The sequence below is a fragment of the Eptatretus burgeri genome, chromosome 15 (genome assembly GCF_056783735.1).
Source record: "Eptatretus burgeri isolate ZD-2024b chromosome 15, Ebu_testis_v1, whole genome shotgun sequence".
Taxonomy (NCBI): Eukaryota; Metazoa; Chordata; class Myxini; order Myxiniformes; family Myxinidae; genus Eptatretus; species Eptatretus burgeri.
Genome location: NC_140975.1, coordinates 15,463,162 through 15,487,319, shown reverse-complemented (window position 1 = coordinate 15,487,319; position 24,158 = coordinate 15,463,162). Strand labels below are relative to the sequence as shown.

Here is a 24,158-nt window from a genome sequence, read left to right as displayed (position 1 = left end):
ATTCATAACAATATATATATATATATATATATATATATATATATATATATATATATATATATCAAAAATAACCCAGATAATTTTTCTTTTATAATTCTGGCTGCCACACCATGCATGCAATCAGGTTGAAATTTAAAACATGTATTCCCCATCACTACTGGATCGTAATTTCACATTGAATGATGAAGCAGTTCAAGAGAAAGGCTTTAAAAATATTTTTACTCAATCCAATATGACTACCAGACCATGTGACCTATCAATTATTCGTGAATACCCTGTTATCCCCAAGGATCGTGGAACATTTTTGTGAAGTTTCCCTTCGATCTGTCCAGCCGTTTTGGAAAAAATTTTTTTTATAGGTTTTATGGTAAATCCAATATTGCTGCCAACCCATGTGACCTATGACATCATATGGGTCAACATTTTGTTTATCATGGAAAGGCAGTCATACTTAAGTTTTGCCTCGATCTGTTCAGCCATTTCAGAAAAGATTTTCGAGGCTTTAAAAAAACAAAACAATATGGCTGCTGAGTCACGTGACCGATTACCTCATCAATTTTTTTCTTTGGACCAATTTATCCCGAGATGACCCTCAAAAATTTTCATACTGATCGGACGTAGCATTCTATGTATGCAATTATGACGTCCATAGGCAGAAGGACATCCATAGCATTCTCTGTATGGAATTATGACATCATAATGAAGGCACCTAAGCCATTAACAATTATTTTTTTTTTAAATCACACGTACTTGCCATGTGACAAGTTTCAATTTTTTTCTTGGTGTGGTTTTGGAGATACAGAGGTCTAAAGTTTGCATTTCGTTCCAACATGGCTGCCACACCACATGACCTCTGACATCATAATTATCATAAAAACATTATACATGAGCAATCTCCTATGCTGAATATTTCGTCTCAATCCGATAAGCAGTTGCAGAGAAAAGCACAAAAGTTCTGTGCAGTCAAACAAACAAACAAACAAACAACCAAACAAATGGGCACAAATGCAATACCCTCTCCTCTGGCGAGGGTAAACAAGCTACCCGTTCATAGAACATGGCCTTCACCATGGTTCAATCTATTCAATTCGAGTCACTGATGCCTGGAATCCTATATTTTAATGCTTTGAGGATGATTGGTTGAGAGCATCTTGCACTTATTCAGTTGTCATCGACGATTTCATTTGGAAGGGCTTCAACATTGGTTGCTTGCGGACACTTATTAGGTTCTGTATTTATCATGAGATTCTATCCCTGTTGTAAGATGGTGTGAATTTACTGCCTTGTTTACTACAATTAGTGTGTGTGTGTGTGTGTGTGTGTGTGTGTGTGTGTGTGTGTGTGTGTGTGTGTGTGTGTGTGTGTGTGCGCGCGTGCGCTCAGCAGTGCAAACCTTCACATATGTCATAACATCATGGTGGAGTAGCGGAAAATTAAGGGTAATGACAAGTGCTGCCTGAGGGTGATTAATGACACAAAGTTTTGTGTACTATTTTCACTGAACAATAACTGTCCAGTACTTGAAAAAGTGTCTCACACATTTAAAATTTGAATAAGTGCAGCGATCAAAATAGTGGACACAACCTATAAATTTATCATTTCAGTTCTCATATATTCCTTAAATCCAATCTGATATTTTGAAGCACCCCAAGAACCAAAACAGAAAATATTGAGCCTCATTTCATACACTCTGGTGCATCGCTGCCTGCCCTCTCAAGGTCCCAATGGAACCCTTTCAAACAGCCTACTCACAGCCCGCCAGAGCGATCATTCAATTTCACTGCAATTGCTCTCTGTTGCACCCGCTTCACTTCACCACTTTGCACACTCGGCACACCCTGCATGCCCCACACATCACCATGCCTGCACAATAAAGCCTTGGAGGTGTTAATGGAATTTGTTGACATGTTGAAATATCTTCGATGGTGTCCTCATTGCCATCAACATGGATGTGGGGGTGGGGGAGGGGGGGGGTAACTTGTAGTTGAACTTTGTTTCATAATGCCACATGGACTTGTTCAAGTGACCACAGAATATGGTTATGGTGAAACTCTAGGTATGCCCACACTCTTCACGAAGCAATCCGTCACTCAGGATGTTGTGAACGTTGTTGACTGAGAAAGAAGGTCAGCACACTCATTGACGCAAGGCCCTGCCTGGAAATCACTAGTTATGAAAGTTTGTCGTCGGATCAGGAATCCAACCCAGACTAGACGACATAAAGACGAGTGCACTTTCTCACTGAGCTTTCCTGCCATTCCACACAACATAGTACTTTTGTCAGGATATCAAAATGGATACTCAGATTGTGGCTATATCTTCCATAAGGCACCTTCCCATATGAAATGAAATCCAATATCTATTGATTATATAAGAATGGAAGGCTTTTTGCCCCCCCCCTTGGATTTTGCACACCATTTCACTGTTTATTCCAATGACCGCCCCACCCCCACCCCTTTCAAAATTTCAGTGTGCACCATATCTGTACCATATACCTATGCCTATCTACTTCCACCCTTCCTTACCCACCTTTTGCTTTCTCATCGTCCTTTTACTTCCTTTTCTCATTTCATTTTCATGTCCTCCAATCTACTTTCTTAACATTCCTCTTTTCTTTTATTTTTTAACATGCAATGTCAAGGCTCGTATAAGAGCTAACACACAGAACGTATAACAAGGGGAGCAGGAAACAAGAGAGACAGGAGAAGGAAACACAAAACAGTGGGGAATAGACACATGAGATATGTGGAAGGGAGAGGGATGGGGCGGGGTATACGGGGTAATTGTCGGAAGTGATGTTTCGGAAGCGATTTAATTTCGGAAGTGATGATGGATTCCATAACCTTGCTGATGATCGGGAGAAGGCTGATTGGTCTGTAGTTGCATGGGTCTGTTTTTGCACCTTTTTATGCAGAGCGGTAATGTTTCCTGATTTCCAAGCAGAAGGCATATGACCTTGAGCAAATGAGAGGGTGAATAGAACAGAGAGAGGGTGAGCAAGAGCAGAGGAGCAGATTTTTCGGACACGTGGGCTGATGCCATCTGGACCGGTAGCAGAATCTGAGTCGAGGTTTGACAGCAAGCTCTCCACCTTGTCAGGAGAAAGGGACACAGAGTCCAGGAACAGCTGGGTGTGACTGGGTATGGTGGGTACAGAAAGCAGTGGGTTTGGGACACAGACTTAGAAGCAAACATAGAGTTTAGGCATTCAGCCTTTTCACTTGTAGTGTCAGCTGTGCGGCCATTTGAGGTAAGGGAGTGGATGGAGGGGGAACATACACCAGAAACAGACTTAACTAGATGCCACCAGAATTTGGAGAAGGGAGACAGATTTGAGAGTTCAGACTTGAGATGAGAAAGATGTTGTTTCCTGGCTCTCCTCAGGGTAGACACACGCTTGTTCTGAGCTTTGCGGAAGGAACTGAGATTGCCTTCAGTTGGATTTGCCGTCCATGAGGCGAAGGCAAGTTGTTTCAGGACAACTGCCTTACCACAAGCTTCAGTGTGCCATGGGCGGGAGGAAGGGTAGGCCAACTGAAGACGAGATAAATAAAATAAGAATATCGTTTTTGCCAAAACACATCTTCACTTTTGTCCAAAATTTCAGCTTCCTAGATCAAAGGATGGCTGACATATCACCCGGACAAACAAACAAACAAGAAAACAAACAAACAAATGGAGTGAAAACTGAGTACTCCCTTCTTTCGGCACCCGGCGATGGCATTATGCATCGCCTGGATCTGGAATTGGGAAGGAATGCCATACAATAGTACACTGGCGAGGAGCTAGGTTGGAAGCAGGAATTCTTGGCCTTTCTTTGCTCTTGTGAACATTGAAAATCTTGTTCGGCCAATCAAGGATGAATCAGGCATTTCTTATAAGCAGCACACAAACCACATGGCTTCGTCCAGGAATCTGTCGACAGGTCCGATGTCACAAAGATCTGACTTTTTCACAAACACTTTCCGACACGTTTTCCTTCCATAACCACGAAAAGACCATGTAGAATCACAACTTGTCGTTGCGTGGAATGCAAGCAGGTTTACTCTGACATCTTCACGCAGTTTTGCCACGATCACATCTACGGGATAGCATATGCTCTTCTTTGCAGTTCCAGCAACCATCCATGTTTTTTTTTGGTGAGTCCAGTCATGAGTTGCATTTGTTGTAGCAATACATCTGTGTATTTGCAGGGACTGGAAATTCTCTCAGATCAGGCTTCCACAGCATGAAGGCATAGAGAATAATCCTGGTGTTAGCTTCCTCGTGATTTACATTTAAGCCACACAGTACCACATTTCCTTTGTTACCCTCGCCGAAGGAGAGGGTATTGCATTTGGGTTTGTTTGTTAGTTGCAAAATCGAAGATTTTTAAAGTATATTGGTCAGTCGATTTTGTTATTCTGTCTGTCTGTCTCTCTGCCTGTCCGTCTGTCTGTCTGTCGCCGACAGGCCACAATTTGAAACCGATCTTCACGAAACTTCACCGCATGGTAGAGTTTGTCATAAGGAAGAAGCCTATTGTTCTTGAGGTCAAAAGGTCAACATAGATCAAAAGTCAACAACCTCGGTGAGATTTCTAAAATCCTCAAATTTCATCCGATTGACTTGAAAGTTGAAGAGGATTTATATTTCAGGTCACTGAATTCAACCAGCCAATTATTTTTGAGGTCAACATGGACCAAAGGGTCAACATAGGCCAAAGGTCAACTACTAAAGTGGTATTTCTAAAAACTCCAATTTTCATCTAATTCACTTGCAATTTGAAGAGGAGTTGCATATTTGGTCATTGAATTCAACCACCAATGATTTTTGACGTCAAATTTATTTTATGGATTTTGAAACTATCTTGCTCTGCACGACGTCTTCTTCTTGTTTGTTTGTTTGTTACTTACAAAATAAAATAGAAGATTTTTCAAGTACAGTATCTTGGTCAGTTGATTTTGTTCTGCTATTTGTCTGTCTGTTTGTTTGTCTGTCTGTCAATCACCTATAGGTTACAATTCGAAACCGATCGTCATGAAACTTTACCAAGTCGTAGAGGTAGTCTGAACTGAGAAGTCTAGATTTTGAGGTTAAAGGTCAAAGGTCAGCTTGAGGTCAAATTTCTAAAATCTTAATTTTTCATCCGATTGACTTGAAATTTGAACAGGATTTGCATGTTGCGTCACAAAATTGGAAAAACAAACTATTTTTGAGATCAAAAGGTCAAAGGTCAACTCAAGATCAAACTTCTAAAATCAATTTTTTGATGATTTTCAAGTTTGACATTCAAGATGGCGGATAAACAAAGGTACGTGGCCTTGTGACGTTACTTGAGAAACGTCTACATGTATAGTCTCATCCTTCAGAACAAGAAAAATTATCTCTTGTGTACTTGCAGCAGTCTTTCCACCATATTCCCATTTTGGTGTCAGTATTTTCCCGTACTTTGTAAGCATTGTGTTTAGCACTGACGTTGAGACACGATGCACGTACAGATGTCTAATGTATCCACATATTATTTTTTATATCTGATCCACATTGGCACCTCGAGCATACAGTGAAGGCAAACTAATTTGTACAGTAAATGTATTTTACTTACAAAATGGAAGATTTTTCAAGTACACATATTATTTTTTGATATCTGATCCACATTGGCACCTCGAGCATACAGTGAAGGCAAACTAATTTGTACAGTAAATGTATTTTATCTCTCTTTTTTTTATTGCTTTCAGCACCAACAAAGCACAAGGTACAATGCACGTGAGGGTGTGTGGATAGCACAAGTGCCATATGTGCGTTACAATCCAACCCGGCTCATGCTGCAGTGGGAGGGATGTGGCGATATAGAGGGAACACGTGGGGCGAGCGCACTGTGCCCTGCCCTCGGGGCATCGCAGGCTGCTGCAGGCAGTCATCGCCCAAAGGTGTATCGTAAGTCTCTCGCAATCCGGCGGGCGTGCGTGGAATCTGGATTTGAGTGCGCATGATGAGGTTGGGTGGGGGACGCAATGCGATGGTTTGAAACCTATCCTGCAAGGAAAATATGAGTATATTAATTATGAAGGAGGTTCAACAAGAATGGCAGTATCTGAATACGTCCTAAAATGCACCTGACATGATGATGATGATGAAATTGATTTTGAAAGCAGATTGAAATATCATGCTTCGTTTCTATCGGCAATTCGCACCATGAGCTCACGATTTGGTTTTACGAGTCCACTTACTGTGTACATGCCGTGTGCAATGCTGAGCTTCTCGAATACCGAAAGTGCGACATCTAAATCTTAAGTGATCCTTCATCTTTCTGATTTCACCCTTGTCTGAAATGAGATCATGACGAATCGGCATCTTCACGTTAAGTTGTATTGAGCAGTGTGCATGTCACACGTGTAATATTGCATCATACTGTCATTTTTTTATTCCGACAAGAGACCTGTGGATATGCATAGTGGACGGCCAATGAGAGCACACCTTTGTGTCATGGGAAATGGCGTCTTTATGTTACTTGCATTATAATTCCCAAACCAAGAGTGTACTCATCGATTTGCTCTTCAGCTGTAGCCTAGCCCACAAGTGATTCAAGGGTCACTTGGGATGAGTGCTAGTCTAACCATGAATCATTCATCAAAAGTGATACTGAGACCCCATGAGAAAGGATTTCGATTCCTTACAGTCTTTTGGACAATGCAGGATGAGGGAGGAGGTATGGTGGTGGTGTGGTGGGTTAAGACCACAGTCCCTTCACTTGTTATGAAAATCAACGATGTTGCAGAAGTGAGTGTGATGGTTCAAATACAGTCTAAGTTTTGTATCTATGACGCAACAATCCTTGCTGTGTACATAACAATCGTAAGTGCCAGTTGGGAATTTAAACATCTGCTTTGGACTCAAATAAGAGGACTAGTTTCGCCAGGCTATCTCATAGACTTCTGCCTGTTTCAATCTATATCATGGAGTACAGTCATATATATATATATATATATATATATATATATATATATATATATATATATATATATATATATATATATATATATATATATATATATATATATGGTGGAATCCATTCATCCAATGGGACCATACTCTGTGCAGAGCGTTGGTGCTGCCTAAGGAGTCTCCTTGACTATTGGGCACAATCCTGGACGGGTCGCCACTCTGACACAGGATACCAGCATGATGGTACTCATTTTGCCGACCTCGGAAGGGTGACAGGCAGAGTCAACCCCAGCTGGTATTAATTCAACAGCCGAGTGGGATTTGAACTCAGGATCCTACGATCCCAAGCCAACCACCCTAACCATTAAGCCAACACCAGGTATATGGAGGAATGGTATGGGGAAAAAAAGGCCACCCATCAAATGGGTACAAAATGATATGTTGAAAATATATACAGTGCTGGTTTGACTGTCCAAAAAACAAACAAACAGTGAAAAAGGCTTGATAATCCCCAGGGAAGGGGAAAGGGGGTCTGATGATTGTCAGCTGAGCACTGAAATCACCATTCCCTGCACCTCCAGGTTCCTTTTGCTTTTCTTTCATCCCTTTTTATTGGTATAATGTACATATCGAAAATATTCCTTCCTCCTATCAAATATATGAAGCTCTTCCTGAGCACTGACACACTGATAAAATGACTATTACTTTGGGGTAGGTCAGAAAGCTGAAATTTGCCATAGCCGATTGATGTCACCCAATCAAGCAGCAATTCCAAAAAAAAACATTCACGAAAGTGACCATTGATTTCCGTAAACGAAAATATCCAGAATCTAGAATGGCATGCGGTTGAGTCTTAATGGTTAGGGTGGTAGGCTTGGAATCCTTGGGTCCTGAGTTCAGATCCTGCTCAGCTGTTGAATTAATACCAGGTGGAGTTGACTCAGCCTGTCATCCTTCCGAGGTCGGCAAAATGAGCATCAGTTTTCTGGGATGAATGAGCCATTCGAGTATCCTGCGTAGGAGTGGCGACCTGTCCAGAATTGTGCCTGATAGCCCAGGAGACTGCTTCGGCAGCACCAACCCTCTGTACAGAGTATGGTCCTAATGGATGGATGTATATATTATTGCGGTTCTGCAAAACCACATGTCTCTAAGGCAATGGCACCCAACATACAGTGATCCCTTGGCAATTATTTCATTAGTATTAGTGTAGTTAGTCCTCCCGTCATGTCTGGTGGGTAAGCGGGACGAAGTGCGTTGTGTGGGACTCGTAGTTAGGTCTAATAAATATGTCCTTGATTCGTACTCTGACACCTACTCTAACCCTTTCCTTTTGACCATAGTACACAACAAGTATGCAAGCACACATGCCATTCAATAAGCAATTGTTTAATAAGCACACCGCGCACCGTGGGAATTTGCGCACAAGACAAGACAACTTGTTGCACACAAGACAACCCGCCTTGGGAATTTGCCTGCCATTTTACATTCAATTCTGCATGCCAATTCCAAACTGACACCTCACCTTACTATGCACCTCACTCAACAAACTTCACCACTTTGACCACAAATGCCTCCCACACATGGGAAAAATACTCCAGCACCCCCTCATAACACTGCATCGCTACAACAATTTTCCACTCTATTTCAAGAACCGCACAGCGTCAGCAATTGTCCTTGGTGCCGCATGATGCTCAACCACACAACAGATGCTATATAGCTCCACCGCATCTCACCGGGAACGTCCTGGGTGAGCCTCCCGGGATTGTTACAGCCTCATCCAGTCTTCAGACCATGGCAAGACCATAAGCAACGAGGAGGGTTGCAGGCAGGGCAATCTGGGAGTTTGGTTCAGGTCTCGGTTGTACATTTTGGCTCGTGAAGTAGTCCGTGGGTGGCAAAGAAGTCCACTACCATCCAACAGACAGACTACACTCGGTGCACGTTCGGGGCCGGGGTGCTGGCCCTACATGTTAAGTCAGGAGCTCTGAGCCGTGCCGAAGCAGGCGGACATCTGAGCCGGTTTCCGGTTTGGAGCCTGGAGAGGCAGTGCTCAGGCCACTGTGGCCCAATAGAGCAGCAGGATTTGGGCCACAGCTCATCGCTTTCCGGTCCTTGCCCCACCCTTCGCCTGGGGCTGAAAAAAGGGGGTAGCACGGAGCCGTAAAAAGAGGGGTTCTTCTTTGAGAAGATTATTTGTGTGCAGCTGCCATTCCAAAGAGCTTCTTCTTTGAGAACATCATCCGTGTGCGACTGCTGTTCTTCAAGAGCATATAGTGGACTCCCTGCCATGCTGTAGATGTGCCGCCACCCCCGCAAAGCCAGACGGACTCACACCCAGCCACGGACGGCAGACCAATGTGGAGCACATGTTGCCACGAGCCCTGGCGAATAAATAGGCAGGAAATAGCACACCATATCACAAGGTGGGAACACTCAGGCGGAGCGTCCCACAGAGGTACACGCTGCACATACAGACCTTTACACGGTTAGGTTAAGGATCTTCCTTCTCACGCATCTATTCTCCTCTCTCTCCATCCACCCCTCTATTCCGTCCACTGTGGACACACAAAGAAGTAGCGTACTGACTCGCAATGCCATTTTCCTCTGGCATGAAACCACACCCCTCACGTCACATCTCCTCACTCCCACACCGTAGACACCAGCATCTTTGAAATGACCTCTCCCTAAGCGTCCTGAGCCGCATTGGTCAGCCGACCAATGGCGCTCATCCTCATCTAAACAGTTATTTAGATGGCGCTCATCCTCACATTTCCCTCTCTTTCTTGGCGTGTGTGTGTGTGTGTGTGTGTGTGTGTGTGTGTGTGTGTGTGTGTGTGTGTGTGTGTGTGTGTGTGTGTGTGTGTGTGTGTGTGTGTGTGTGTGTGAGTGAAAGATGGCGCCTGTCCTCAATTAAGTAAGATTGTGGAAAATAGTCAGAATAATCCTACTCTGTGTCTTCTTTTGTAAGTTGTTGCCCTTTGCCGCACCCCACCAATTGCTTGCTGTCCTCTGCTGTGCATAAAAATGAAACCCCATTTACTGTGCCACATACTTTTCCTCGCTTGGTTGTAAAGAAATGCATTGCACAGAAATGTTCCCAGCATGTTTTCATGTTTTCTTCCATCGGTCCAGCATGGCCCGCACCCTAGTTAAGCCGGGACGTTATTCCCCAATGATCTGTTACCTAGCCGGTACCTGCTTGGCAGTTCCGCTCGGCTGCATCCGATCTGGTAAGGTGATCCGGTTTAAGCAAGTGCGTACCAACGGCATGTTCCCTGGTAATTAGATCACGTGACCTTAAGGTAAACGGTATTTATTAGACGGAGGACCCTAAGTCAGGTGGTGGAGTTATTGGCGTTCGTTGCGCGATTAGCGACCCGCCACATCACAAAGTTATTCGTGTGCGATGGCCTGTGATTCTGGTGAGCCTGGTGGGAACCCAAGGTAGTTCACTCCTTGTGGTCTTCGCCCCCAACCCGGGTCCACAACAACATATATATGTATGTATGTGTATGTATATATATATATATATATATATATATATATATATATATATATATATATATATATATATATATATATATCTTTTTCTTCTTTCGGCTGCTCCCGTTCGGGGTCGCCACAGCGGATCATCCTTATGATCCGCATAGTCATTTGGCACCTGTTTTACGCCGGATGCCCTTCCTGACGCAACCCTGGTCGCCTCTTACAACGCAGGGATATGGTACACCTATTTTTAACCGGGGTATACACCAGCCCAGTACACTGGTACTCATTTCGCCGACCTCAGAAGGATGACAGGCTGAGTCAACCCCCTGGTGTATTAATTCAGTGGCCCAACGGGGCTTGAACTCAGGACATTTTGGATCCCAAGCCGCTGCCCTAACTACTACGCCAACACCAGGCTGTATATATATATATATATATATATATATATATATATATATATATATATATATATATATATATATATATATATATATATATATGATAAAAAAGAAGACCGACCCATATCTCTCACATCTGAATGGATGAAATAACCGATTAGCTCTCACCTAATCAATTAAAACCAGGTGATATAATTATATAAATAAATGTCTTCCTCCCACGCTCTTAAAGCTGAAGAAGCTGCATAAAGTAACCATGAAAGGTTACCCAAGGTAAGCCCTTTGCTGTTTCAAACCTTTCCCAGAGCTCCTCCACAGCTGTAAAGACATTCACAAATGGTATATACTGCATATCTCATATGCGCGCACGCACACACACACACACACACACACACACACACACACACACACACACACACACACACACACACACACACACACACACACACACACGAGTCGTTGCAGACAGCTTCAGTGTGACTCGTGTACAAAGCACATTCTTTGGGTTGTCAAACCAATCGTCCTGCCCTTTAACCCCTGCTCTTGGGTAAACCACTCGTGAGCACATCTATTGCGATGGATTAAATGTAAACTTGGCATCTGTCAGAAGATTGCTTCTTTATATCCATGTGAGGGTGAGGAGAACCTCTGCCTTGCAAGTGAAGTGTAGCGACAAGGGATAAATGAACAGTGCCCTTCTCAGACGTTTTAAAACCTTCAAATCTGTTTGGCAATTGATTTATATTTTGCAGAACGTCCTCTTCCTTCTTCTGCATGGACAATGATTTCGGTTTTTAATGTGATGATTATGTTGAATAATTTTATCGCATTTGCCCTTCGTTTATTTCACTCATGCAGCATTGGCTTAATTTTGCTTAAGATAGATGAATAGCTAGAGGGAAGGAGAGTGAGGCAGATGGACATACAGAACTTTCTCTATGTATTCACACAGAAACCAATGCAACTTTCATTTCTGTTACACAGCTTTGGAACGAGTACCAACTGTGTGCGCTGCATACCATCGAAGGTCAAGTAAGGGGATGACCTATTTATATTTGACTATGTCGTCGCAGGGTATAAACATGCTAAATATATTTATTTTGTGACGTTAGTCAACATCATTCAAAGTAAATTTTATACAGGGTGGACTATAAATAAGGCAAATAAATGAGGGTGTGACTTATGCCGTCATAACTATCAATTAGATACTGTACGAAAAAAGGTATTTTACGAAGGTGAAAATTTTGTGTTGATCGGACTAACAGTTGTTGAAACCAGAGTGGTGTCAAAGCCTCCCAATGCTCACCTGTTTATACATTTATTGTTTTTAAAAGACTCGTCTAATAATTAATATTTTTTATAAAGCATTGCAGTAAAGTCTGATCCAAATAATTTGAAAGCAATATATGTATTTGTATATTGTAATCAGTAACAAGAGCGCAAGTGAGCACAATATATGCCTGAACAAGAAGGTATATACAGAATTGTGCTACTAGATGGAAAACAGCATCCTGGTTGCCATGGCAACCGCTTTAGATGGCGAACATATGTCGCGACACACCGTCTCCACAGTCTGTACCTATGAAACGTGAAAGTTGAAAACTTTGGGAGTTAGAGTGCGGACAGGAACGGATGGAAAACAGCATCCTGGTTGCCATGGCAATCACTTTAGATGAACCTATGTCACGACACACCGTCTCCACAGTCTGTACCTTTGTACCAAATAAGAAACGTGAAAGTTGAAAACTTTGGGAGTTAGAGTGCGGAGAGGAACGGATGGAAAACAGCATCCTGGTTGCCATGGCAACCACGTTAGATGACGAGTCTATGTCACGACACACCGTCTCCACAGTCTGTACCTTTGTACCAAATATGAAACGTGAAAGTCGAAAACTTTGGGAGTTAGAGTGCAGACAGGAACGGATGGAAAACAGCATCCTGGTTGCCATGGCAACCACGTTAGATGACGAGCCTATGTCACGACACACCGTCTCCACAGTCTGTACCTTTGTTCCAAATATGAAACGTGAAAGTCGAAAACTTTGGGAGTTAGAGTGCAGACAGGAACGGATGGAAAACAGCATCCTGGTTGCCATAGCAACCACTTTAGATGACGAACGTATGTCATGACACACCGTCTCCACAGTCTGTGCCTATGTACAAAATATGAAACGTGAAAGTTGAAAACTTTGGGAGTTATAGTGAGGACAGGAACGGATGGAAGACAGCATCCTGGTTGCCATGGCAACCACGTGAGATGACGAACGTATGTCACGACACACCGTCTCCACAGTCTGTACCTATGTACCAAATATGGAACGTGAAACTTGAAAACTTTGAGAGTTAGAGTGCGGACAGGAAGGGACGGACGGACAGACAGACAGACGGACGACCGGTATCACATAATACGCCCCTATATATATATATATATATATATATATATATATATATATATATATATATATATATATATATATATATATATATATATATATATATATATATTGTTGTGGTTACCAAATTCGCAAACCACCATTCAGGTCCCTTAGGTGAGGTATCTCGGTAAGTACATGTGTAGTTAGGTCCAAACCCGTTGTCTAGTGGGAATACATGTCATTCATGCGTGCTGCGACTCTTCAGGATAGCCGTTTTTCTTTTACTATCTTTAATTTGGACCAACCGCCATGATTACCACCACAACCACAACATCAACCACCAACCACAACGCTGCTTCACCACAACCGCCACGACCTTCCCGTCACACCTCGCAACCGTAGCATCGCCACCGTTCTTGCCCCACTGTGGGTACCGGTGTTGGGCTCGTGCAGGGCGCACGTTGAACAGCGCGTACAAAATCACGGATTTTGTGCTTCAAAAACGGATCAAAAACGACACACGCCCACTTTTTGCCGTCCAATCGGTGAGCGAGGGGCGATTTGGCCCCGCCTCCAGGACGATCGATATATGCAAATTTGTGGATCAAAAAGCCTTCACGCCCACTTTTTCTCGGGCCAATGGGGAGCGAGGTGAAAGGTCAAAGGGAGGGGGTCAAAGGCGAAGCTACGGGGGGATAAAAGGACCGTGTTCGTCAGTCAGAGCCGTGTGGAAGTCTGGAGCCCGAAGCCTGCAGTAGCTGGAGAAGCTGAAGAGAGTCGAACGAGGAGAGTCCAAAGAAGAGTCGAGAGTCGGAGAGTCCAGAGGAGGAGAGTAGGAGAGTCGAGTGGAGAGTCGGAGAGTCCAGAGGCGGAGAGTAGGAGAGTCGGAAGCAGAGGGTCAAGACTTCGCGGGCGGTGGAGCTGCTCGTCGTGTGCGTTGGAGTCGGAACGGAGGGGACGAGCTGTGGAAAGGCGGCGACACCAGACGAGGGGGTGCTCGCGTCGTGCAGGAAGCTGCACCCGAGGGAGGCCGACAGCGCGACCTGGCCGAGGTGGAGACGCACACCAGGGATAATAAAGATCCTCTATACCCCGAGCATCAACAACCCCCTCCTGTTTCCCCCCGCGCTGAGATAGTGCGACCAAGGGGGCCCCTTTCCCACCCCCTACCAGACACCGTCCGCGAGGCCCGCGGGGTTGGGGCGCCATCGCCGCTCCGCGTCTCATCACCAGACGGGTAGGCGCGACCCGGTCTCGGCCTCAGGCCCGCCTCATTCTTGGGGGTATTATTTTCCTTGGTTTTGGGTATGTGTTGTCGGCGCCGTCTGTGAAGTAGAATTGTATAAGTGTTGCCGTGTGCTCGGTAGTCGGTATTAGCTCTGCATTGTGTTTTCGCTTTTACATTTGCTTTTCGTGTAAATGGAATTGTGTTTTCTTTTTTTGTGTGCTTTTGGTGGAATTGAATATGTGTGCTTCCCGTGTGCCGCGAATAAATGTGCTTTGTGTTGAACTGTTTCCCGCTTCGCTTCGTCATTTCTCCCATTGAATCCTCATCTTGCTTCACGTAAAGGGTTGGTAGTGGGCTGAATACGCCCGATAATTAATCGAACCGTCGAGGTCGACGATAACACCGCTCGGTTATTCTGATAGTACGGAACGGGTCACTTAAGTGGCCCGTGTCCGAAGTCGACCTGCGGCGAGGTGCGATCGCCCGGTCTACCCTCCGCGTGGGTACTTAGGTAGGTCGAATTTGGCGAGCAACCCTATCCCACGCGGGGGCTGATTGGCTCGATCGCGGTGAGACCGAAAGGTCCACCCGTGACTGGTTCCCGGCGTTAGTCCGAGAGGGTCACGACTGGATTGTCCGTCCGGTGGGCGACGTGCCGCGATTGCCGCGATTCGCCGCGATTGCCGCGAATCACGTGCCGCGATTCGAGTTACCTGGCCGTCAGCACGCCGGCGGGCGCGAAATCCGCAACAATATATATCGGGCATATAAAAAAGTGTGGTAGATAAAAACATTAGAAAGGAAAAAAATAACTTTCACCAAAAACTTTAACATTTTTACACTCACGCTCACGCCGGGGGTATCACTATAGCTCTCTGTTCTTCGAACAGGCGAGCAAAAAAAATGAATTTAAAAGCCAAAATACCCGAAAATTGCCAGCGGAAAAAAAGAAGTAAACAGAAGATAAACAATACATTACCCAGCCTTGTAGGCTTAATTAAAGAAAATATTAAATTAAGTAATACAATAAAAATTAAAAAACAAAATTGAGTACCCCAATTAAAGAAGAAAAAAAACCCCAAATCAAAAAAAATTTTTTTTTTTTGTCTGCCAGACCATGCATCTGATAAAAATGAATTTTAAAACATGTATTCCACACCACTACTTGATCATAATTGTGAAGTTTCATGTCGATTGATTAAGCGGTTCCAAAGAAAACATTATTTAATAGATTAGCGTAAAGCTCATCAAAAATGACAGGGCCACTTGAGCATCCCCCCCATCACCACCATCACAGCACAGTTGTAAAGAATATAACTCACAGGCCTGTGAATTTACTTTTGTTTCATTAAGAAAAGTATGATTATTTTAGAAATATATCTTGTATCAAAGTGATGATAGAATTCCAAATGACTGAGTAAAATGACTCACCTGTATATATTTTTTACTGCAAATAAAAATTACTAATGTCTCACATCGAGCACTATAATTGTGAAAACAACTGGAATGGTTATGCATGCATTCAACAGAAATTCAGATGCATGGTGTAAATGTTTTAGACCGTACAAAGTTCACCTTTCCTGAGTGGAAACAAAATGGCGAATGGCACAAACACTGCTGTTACGTGTGTGTCCTTTTCAATGACAAATGCACAGTCACTTCCGTGAATGCGAGATCACTTCCTGCATGACAGAAATATAAATACACAAGGAATTTATATATTTAGATGACTTCCCATCAAAGGAACTTCAACACAGAAAGAGACCATCGAACCATCAAAGCCTGCACACCAGTTGCCAACCTATGACAGTTTTTTTTGTACACAGTCAATTCTCATGGAAGAGCTATAACACAAAATGGATGAGGATACAGCAGGACAAAAGGAAGAGTAGAGAGGAAGTTGGCGGACAAAGACAGCAGAGTTGAAGGACAAAATGGATGGAGACTTGGACAAACAATGGGGTGGGGAGGAATTGGGTGGACAGGATGGATACAGTGTGACCACTCCTTGGCTTTTCTCACAAGATCTTGGCTATTTGTTGTTCACCTTGGCGTCTTGGTTTTCTTTAGGTTTTCTTGGCGAATAGGTTTTGTATTATCCTCGCTTTTCCGAAACCTTGTGTATTCTTGGCTTTTTTCATTGGCTCACCTTGGCATTTATGAAAATGAGGAATGGTCACACTGGAGCAAACACACAAAACGTATAACAAGGGGAGCTCGAGACAAGAGGGGCAAGAGGGGGAAGCACAAAACAGTGGGGAATAGACACATGAGGAGATCTGTGGAAGGGAGAAGGATGGGGCGAGATACACGGGGTAAACAAGATGGACGCTACAAGGACTTTCAGGAAGGAAAGCATGGAATATGAAGGAGGTGGGTTTGGGGTGTATTTACGGGGGTAGAAAATATCATGGTTTTGGATGGGGAAGATAAGAGATGGTGGTGAACAGATATTTTGAAGACCTGGAGGGAAGAGTGGGTGGGAGTTTGTTCCAAAGGTGAGAAAAAAAGAGGAATGAAAGAATGAAGGTGAGCAGTGATTCTTGATTTTGGTAGTTTAACCAGAAGGAGGTTGCTGGCAGATGTTGAGTGCCCTGTGGAAATATGTGCGGGACGGATATCAGACAGAGTGGGGGAGGTGGGGACGAGGTTGGAGAAGAGACGGTAGAAGATAAACACCACCGACCTGCCTGCACTGAGAGAGTGAGAGACTCAAAGACTCATCGTGGGAGATACTGTACCAATGATCCTAAATGCCTTGGTTTCCACAGCGTGAAGCCGAGAAAACTGAGGCAGGAGCACCAGTCCAGAGGGGAGAGCAGTACTCCACCAGGCAGCATATGAAAGCTTTGTATGTGGTCAGGAGCTCAGGTGTGCCAAGGAAGGACTTTGCACGATGGAGGATGCCCAATCGGTAAATGGCTTTGGAGGCTAAATTGGCAACAGCTCAATGTGCAAACACACGGACAGACACCACACTTCACATTATACAATAGATGATATTAGAACCATGCTAAATACATTTATAAGTTATGATGTCAGAATAATGCATGATAAATACAGTACCTGTTATACATTATGATATTGTAACCATGCTAAGTATATTTTATGTGTTATTATATCAGTCAGAATCACACTAAATACATTTATGTGTCATGATATTCAAACCATGCTAAATATGTTTTACGCTAGAAAATGCAACCTGTCGTTTTGCTGACGGGGGCAATAAAGGGGGGGGGGAGAAAGAGGGAGGAGGTAGGTGTAAGGTGAGAGGGGAGAGCTTGGGGGGAGGCTGGGAGAGCAACACTTCACCAAACATTGAAATTCACTGTGGGAGGTAGGGGTGCATGAGTGAGTGAGTGAGGGAGAGAGAGACACACACACACACACACACACACACACACACACACACACACACACACACACACACACACACACACACACACACACACGCAGACAACGAAAGAGTGACAGAGGTGTGGGAGGAGAGTGCTGCATTTTATTAGGAGGGGGAGTGAGGAGGGGATAGAGTGAGAGAGAAGGGTGGGGGAGAGGAGGGGGAAAAAAAGACAGTTGAGGGGTGGAGGTGTGGTGAGCAAAGAGAATCATATGTGATGCTTAATGACCAAACGCAAAAAAAAAAACATGTCAGAAAAGCTGTACACACGATGACAGTTTGTAAAGCAGTCCGCTGGCACATCAGCAAAAACTTTAATATTCCAGTTCCAGAAAATTTGTTGGAAAAAACCCAAAAGCAATCACTGGAAACATGGAAGTACTGCTCTTGTAAGACCTTATGATCCCATCGGGCGTGAAAATCGAAAACAAAGCATTGCGACCAGATATCATACTTAGGTACAAAAAAAAAGAGAGAAGAAGGCATTTAATTGATAATTGAGGTGTTAATACCGGTGATTTTGGAATAACGATGCAGAAATCAAGAAAAATGACCAAATACCAAGACTTCAAGCATGACGTGAAAAGATCCTGGAAGCTGAAGAATGCCAAAGTTGTCCCAGTGATGATGAACAACCTCACAGAGATATGAAAAACCATCCTTGGGAATATCACCACAAACAAACTTCAGTTGAAAGTTGTTCCGAGATAGCATCTATCCTCAGTAACGATCCTGAAGAAAGCCCTTGGCACAAAACATTGAAAACAGAAAACTTCACAGCTTGGTCCGCAAATCGTGACCCCTTACCGAAATGAAGGTGGATACTTTGAGCCCACCCTGGGAGGACTCCCTTTCACATTCTGAAACTCCATATGTACACACACACACACACACACACACACACACACACACACACACACACACACACACACACACACACACACACACACACACACACACACACACACACACACACACACACACACACACACACACGACGGTGGATACTTCTCGACCTAGGAGGGATCCGTTCCACCTCCTGAAACCTGCACATGGAGATGAAAACAAAACACACACTAATACAGTTTATATACCTACACACATAAAATACATAAAAATGATAAACACAAAGATTTATCTTCAAACAGAGTTCTTTGAAAGAGGAATTCAAGTGGGAAATTCGAAAAATTCAATTGAATAATACATCAAGGTGCAGAACACACAATGTCGATCTCTGCTCTCTGCCTTCACAAGCAGGTCACAGCAAACACGTGGTCGGTTGGACCTCATAGTTTTTATACATGTATCGATATCAAAGTGAGGAGTGGATTATACTAGGAGATCACACAAAAGGTAAAACAAAACGATGTCCTGTAGAAATAAAATCGCACACTTTCAGCGGATGAGACATCTGAAGCACCAACCGCATGGCACCGCAGGTTCCCAACACAAGCAGAAACGTACGTCTGTCTAATCAAAGTTCCATTGAGAGCATGGATACTTTTACCGAAACAAACAACCAAGCAGCTTGGAGAATGCTCACCAAATGGCTTAAGCACTCAAGCAAGCACTCCAACGAAACAGTTAATAAGAAACGCCTAGTTTGGCATGCAATTCCAAAACACATTAAACATACACCTCCCAGAGATGCCCGAAATGTCAAGCCACGAATGCTGACATCTCCGGATGTTTCTAAGCATTGCTTGGAAATGTTTTAAACCTGGTGTTGGCTTAGCGGTTAGGGTGGTGGCGTGGGATCCTAGGGTCCTGAGTTCAAGCCCCGTTGCCGCTGAATGAACACCAGGGGGTTGATTCAGCCTGTCATCCTTCTGAAGTCGGTGAAATGAATACCAGTGCAGCAGCCAAAAGGCTGCACACGAAGGAAGGGGTATTGATGGATTTATTAAATCTGGTATTGGCGTGGTGCAGCCAGTAGGCATGCAAGGCCGAATAGCCTCCTCCTGCACATAAAAATTCCTTGTAATTAGAAAGTACCCAGCTATTCGTAACGATGATGAACAGGCATTCCATAATGTGAGTAAAGAATGCGAAAACAACAACTTTATCGTTACGAAATCGTTGTGGCCTCTTCCAAGTCAAGGCATGGTTGAGCAGGACAGAAAACATGGCAGCTTCAGACCCCAGCGAGGTTACCCAGGAAACGCCTGAAGACCAAGAGAGCAGGGTGGCCGAGGATTGCCTGATGAAGGATATAATTAAATAAGGCAATTAATTACCTTCAAAAGGCATGTTTTAATTAACCCAAACACCCAACTTTCACTTTTGCACTTCCTTCAAGTTTTCTTAGTCTGCATGCAAAGTTTCAAGCTGCTAGGTTTTATGGTTTTGGAGATATGGAGGAGAGACACACACACACACACACACACACACACACACACACACACACACACACACACACACACACACACACACACACACACACACACACACACACACACACACACACACACACACACACACACACACACAGCCTTTTATTCGTATCGATGTTATGACGTTAGACCCATGCTAAATACATTTCATATGTTGTAACATCAGTTAGAACATTGTTAAATACATGTGTGTGTGTGTATATATATATATATATATATATATATATATATATATATATATATATATATATATATATATATATATATATATATATATATATATATATATATATGTATCTGTGTGATGTGATGTCAAAACCATGGTCTTTACATTTATTTGTTGTGACATCAGAACTATGCTAAATACTTTTATATGCTATGATTTTAGAACTATATTAAATACATCTTATAAATTGTTGCGGGCCTGGGGTCGGGTGAGAAGACCACGGGGGGGGGGGGGAGGGGGAGCTATCTCGGCTCCCACCAGACTCCCCGGAATTGTCGGCCGTCGCACACGGATAATTCCGTGATGCGGCGGGTCGCTTAACCGACTGTGGACGCCAATAACTTAACCACGTGACTTAGGATCGTCAGTCTCGTTAATCCGGTTACCTAAAAATAACCACGTGATTTAATTACCAGGGAACACGCTCTCGGTACGCCTTGGCCGAACCGGACATGTCAGAGCGAACCGGACATGAAGCCGAGCGACACTGCCAAGGACGTACCAGCTAAAAGGAACGGATTTTTGGGAATAAAGTCCCAGCTAAGTTAGGATTCAGACCATGCTGGATCAATGGAAGAAAAGACAAAAACGAGCAGGGAACATTTCTAATAATAATTTATTAACAATGAGCGAGGAAATTTATGTGGTACGATCAAGATTTATTGGGGTGTGTTGTGTAGAGCTTGGGGAGAAAGGTGTGGTGCAGCAAATAACAAGCAACTTATAAAAGCGGTCACAGAGCAGATCTAACTCGGAAATAATAATAACGATCTTCTGCAGGCTTACTTACATGGACAGGCGCCAGGACACACACACACACACACACACACACACACACACACACACACACACACACACACACACACACACACACACACGCACAGACACAGACACAGAAAACCTGATGAAGAGGGATTTAAGCAAGACAGGAGAGGAGTTGAGGCTACAGTCTCTTGGTTCCTTTGTATAATTGATACGCGGTACCCGAATGCGCCACCAATACATTTGGCGGGGGGGGGGGAGGGGGGTCCATGGTGCGGTACCCCCCGGACAGCTGGCGCGTCGTCTCTTGCTTCGGGCAGCTCGCGTCGAGACCGTGGGCGTGAAGGAGGTTGGGAGGGTGTTGGGAGTGTGGAGTCGGCGTCGTGTGGGCAGAGAAGATGAGGAGGAGCCCAGTGATGACGACAGAAGGCGGAGTCGAGGTCCAGGTTGAGCGAAAGACGAGGCAGGGCAGCAGCAGAAAGAGAAGGAGGAGTCCAATATTTATAGGCCCAAAACTTGGTGTCGTCACCCGAATTGGGTGCTCTGATTGGCCCTGACCCCCTGCGCGGCCCGACCGCGATGGCCGGAAACTGCAACACTCCATTTCTGGCAAGGTGTCCCCGAGCTGTGGGACCGTCTCGCTCCAACCCCACGACATGACACGAATCGCCCACACCGAACTCCACGCCATGAATCGTCTTGCAAGAACCCGCCTGATGACCGGCTGAGGGCAGCGTCGTCTCGCACGCCCGCTCGGGTGCGCCCGACCAGTGCTGGCCAACGTGCGCGCTCTGTGTGCGCCAACGTGGCCCAAGCTGTACAACATGCCCCCACCCGATCGCAGCTTCGCTGGCCATAGAGGCAAGGGAACGTTTGCCGTCCACGAGGACCGAAGGTACGATGTTATGGCGAACCCATGCACAGCCAGTAAGATCTGTCCATTTTTGCCCTGCTCTGTACGATAACAAAGTGTCACGAGCGGCGCACGGGTCTGCCTTCGAGCACATTCCATACAGTGTGCATAGATCCGCCATTTCGCACGTGGCCAGCGCTCGGGTGATTCTGCTATCATGTGCGCTGGACGAAACCCGATCGATATAAGTAGTCCAGCAATGGGTTGAAAAGTACGTGCTGCCCGTATCATGCACAACGTGGTGGAGTGTTGTCTTTCTATTATCGGCATCGGTTCGCGTTCCGTGCAGCGTGGGCTTCGTGCTGGGTGTGTTTCCTGTGTTGTGGAAATCACCACTGCCAGTGCGTTTGGCAGGCTGTGTTTTGTACGGAGGGTTGTGGGTGCAGTGCCTGCTTGGCCTTGGCTGAGGACCCATCTCACAGCGCAGGGCGCACGTGGCTCAGATTTACCCCAGGAATAATCAGAAAAGAAGAGTAGGAATAAAATGAAAAAGAAATGATGTAAGCAAACCTAGCTATGAGATCATCGCAAAGCACACCCCTGTTATCCCGCTAGACAAAAGGGAAGGGACTATCTACACGTAAAATAATGGAATAACTGTCTTGGGACCACTATCTGTTGGATGCATGCGGTTCCGAGAACCGCAACAACATTATGATGTCAGACTCTCTCTCTATCAAGTGCAGCCTGTGGCTGCTGGTTGCATCATTGGTTGGGATGCAGCTATGCCGCTGATGCAGTGTCCCCCTTACCAGTACATTGGTACTCATTTTGCCGACCTCGGAAGGATGACAGGCTGAGTCAACCTCCTGGTGTATATTACTTCAGCGGCCAACAGGGCTTGAACTCAGGACCCTAAGATCCCAAGCCGCCACCCTAACCACTAAGCCAAACACCAGGCTTATGCTGTCAGACAGGATCATGTTAAATGCACATTATATTATGATTTGATGTCAGAACCATGAGGTAGCAGGAAAGAGGAGGCAGCAGGTTCACATCTCCAAGGTCAAATTGTAAGTAGACAGAATTGCACGCTTTGCATACAAACCATGTACCGACTCAGACTATGGAACACACATCACACGCGTTGTTGCAGGCATCACGATGTGGCCACAAAAATACACAATTTCTCTCGTCCTTGATAAGTCGTGTGATTGTGATGCTAATTATCTTGCCAAAACGAAGTTTTGCAAGATATGTTAGTCAGCTTGTATGTTTCTTTTTTTGTTTGTCTGTAATCACGTATAAAAAATTCTGCAGAGCACAGTTATCATTGGAAATTTTTGTAACTTCGCATATCAGAGGCCTATAGAGGTCCCTTTCAGCGCATAAAATTTTGAAGGTCAAGGTCAAAGGTCAAGGTCAAAGGTCAAGGTCACTTTGTTGCAAATCAGGGGAGTCGACAAAACCCTTATTTTTTGAGTAATTTTGATCGGATCGTCTTCAAACTTCATGGGAATATAGTTCATGGTCTGGCGCTCAGCTGATTAATTTTTGGTGGCGATTGGCCTTGACCTTCATGGTTAGCGCCTCAAGTCAAACATATTTGACCCCAAGGTCAAATTTTCAAGTTTTAGGAACCATATCGTGTAGTACCTCAAATTGAACACCTCGATGAGTGCTTTCTAGATATGTCAAGCTTGAGACATTATGACGTCATTTGGTGACGTTATGAGGCAAACGCATATTTTTCATGGTTACTCTGTAGAACGATTCTCATCGGAATCTCTCGTAGGCAGATATTCCTCAAGGAGTCGCTCCTGGTGGATAGCAGCTCTGTTCACCTCATTGTGGCCTTAAAGAAGTTACACGTGGTCACCTTTTGGCAATATACGGGTCACCCTACGGGTGACATTGGTTTATTATATATTTTGTTTAGGACAGAGTCAGAAAAAGTCTTCTCCATCTCTCTAAACATATCGATCAGATGGAAGGCAGGCCCTTCTTCTATTTTGTAACGTTCTCCCTCGGCCGTGTTCCGGCTCATCAATTCAAACACAATGCGAACTTCAATCATCTCCGATTGTTCTTTCTTTATGGCTGTCCTTCA

General features: G+C 44.4%; 2 protein-coding genes across 7 annotated transcripts in view; one reads left to right on the top strand and one right to left on the bottom strand.

Annotated features, from left to right (window-relative positions):
* Nucleotides 1-24,158, bottom strand: part of LOC147011609 (uncharacterized) — a 284,049-nt gene that overhangs the window by 100,186 nt on the left and 159,705 nt on the right. For 2 of the 6 annotated variants that reach the window (XM_085857520.1, XM_085857519.1), the window contains one exon: nt 5,665-6,015. In XM_085857520.1, the coding sequence (XP_085713646.1) occupies nt 5,800-6,015 (216 nt within the window). In that variant the 3' untranslated portion in view covers nt 5,665-5,799. The other 4 variants (XR_015051801.1, XR_015051802.1, XR_015051803.1 and 1 more) reach the window with 4 other exon arrangements.
* Nucleotides 5,783-24,158, top strand: part of LOC147011611 (uncharacterized) — a 108,224-nt gene continuing 89,848 nt past the window's right edge. The window contains exon 1 of the transcript XR_015051798.1: nt 5,783-5,916. The gene's annotated coding sequence lies outside the window, so the exon portion shown is untranslated. The remainder of the gene's footprint in view (nt 5,917-24,158) is intronic.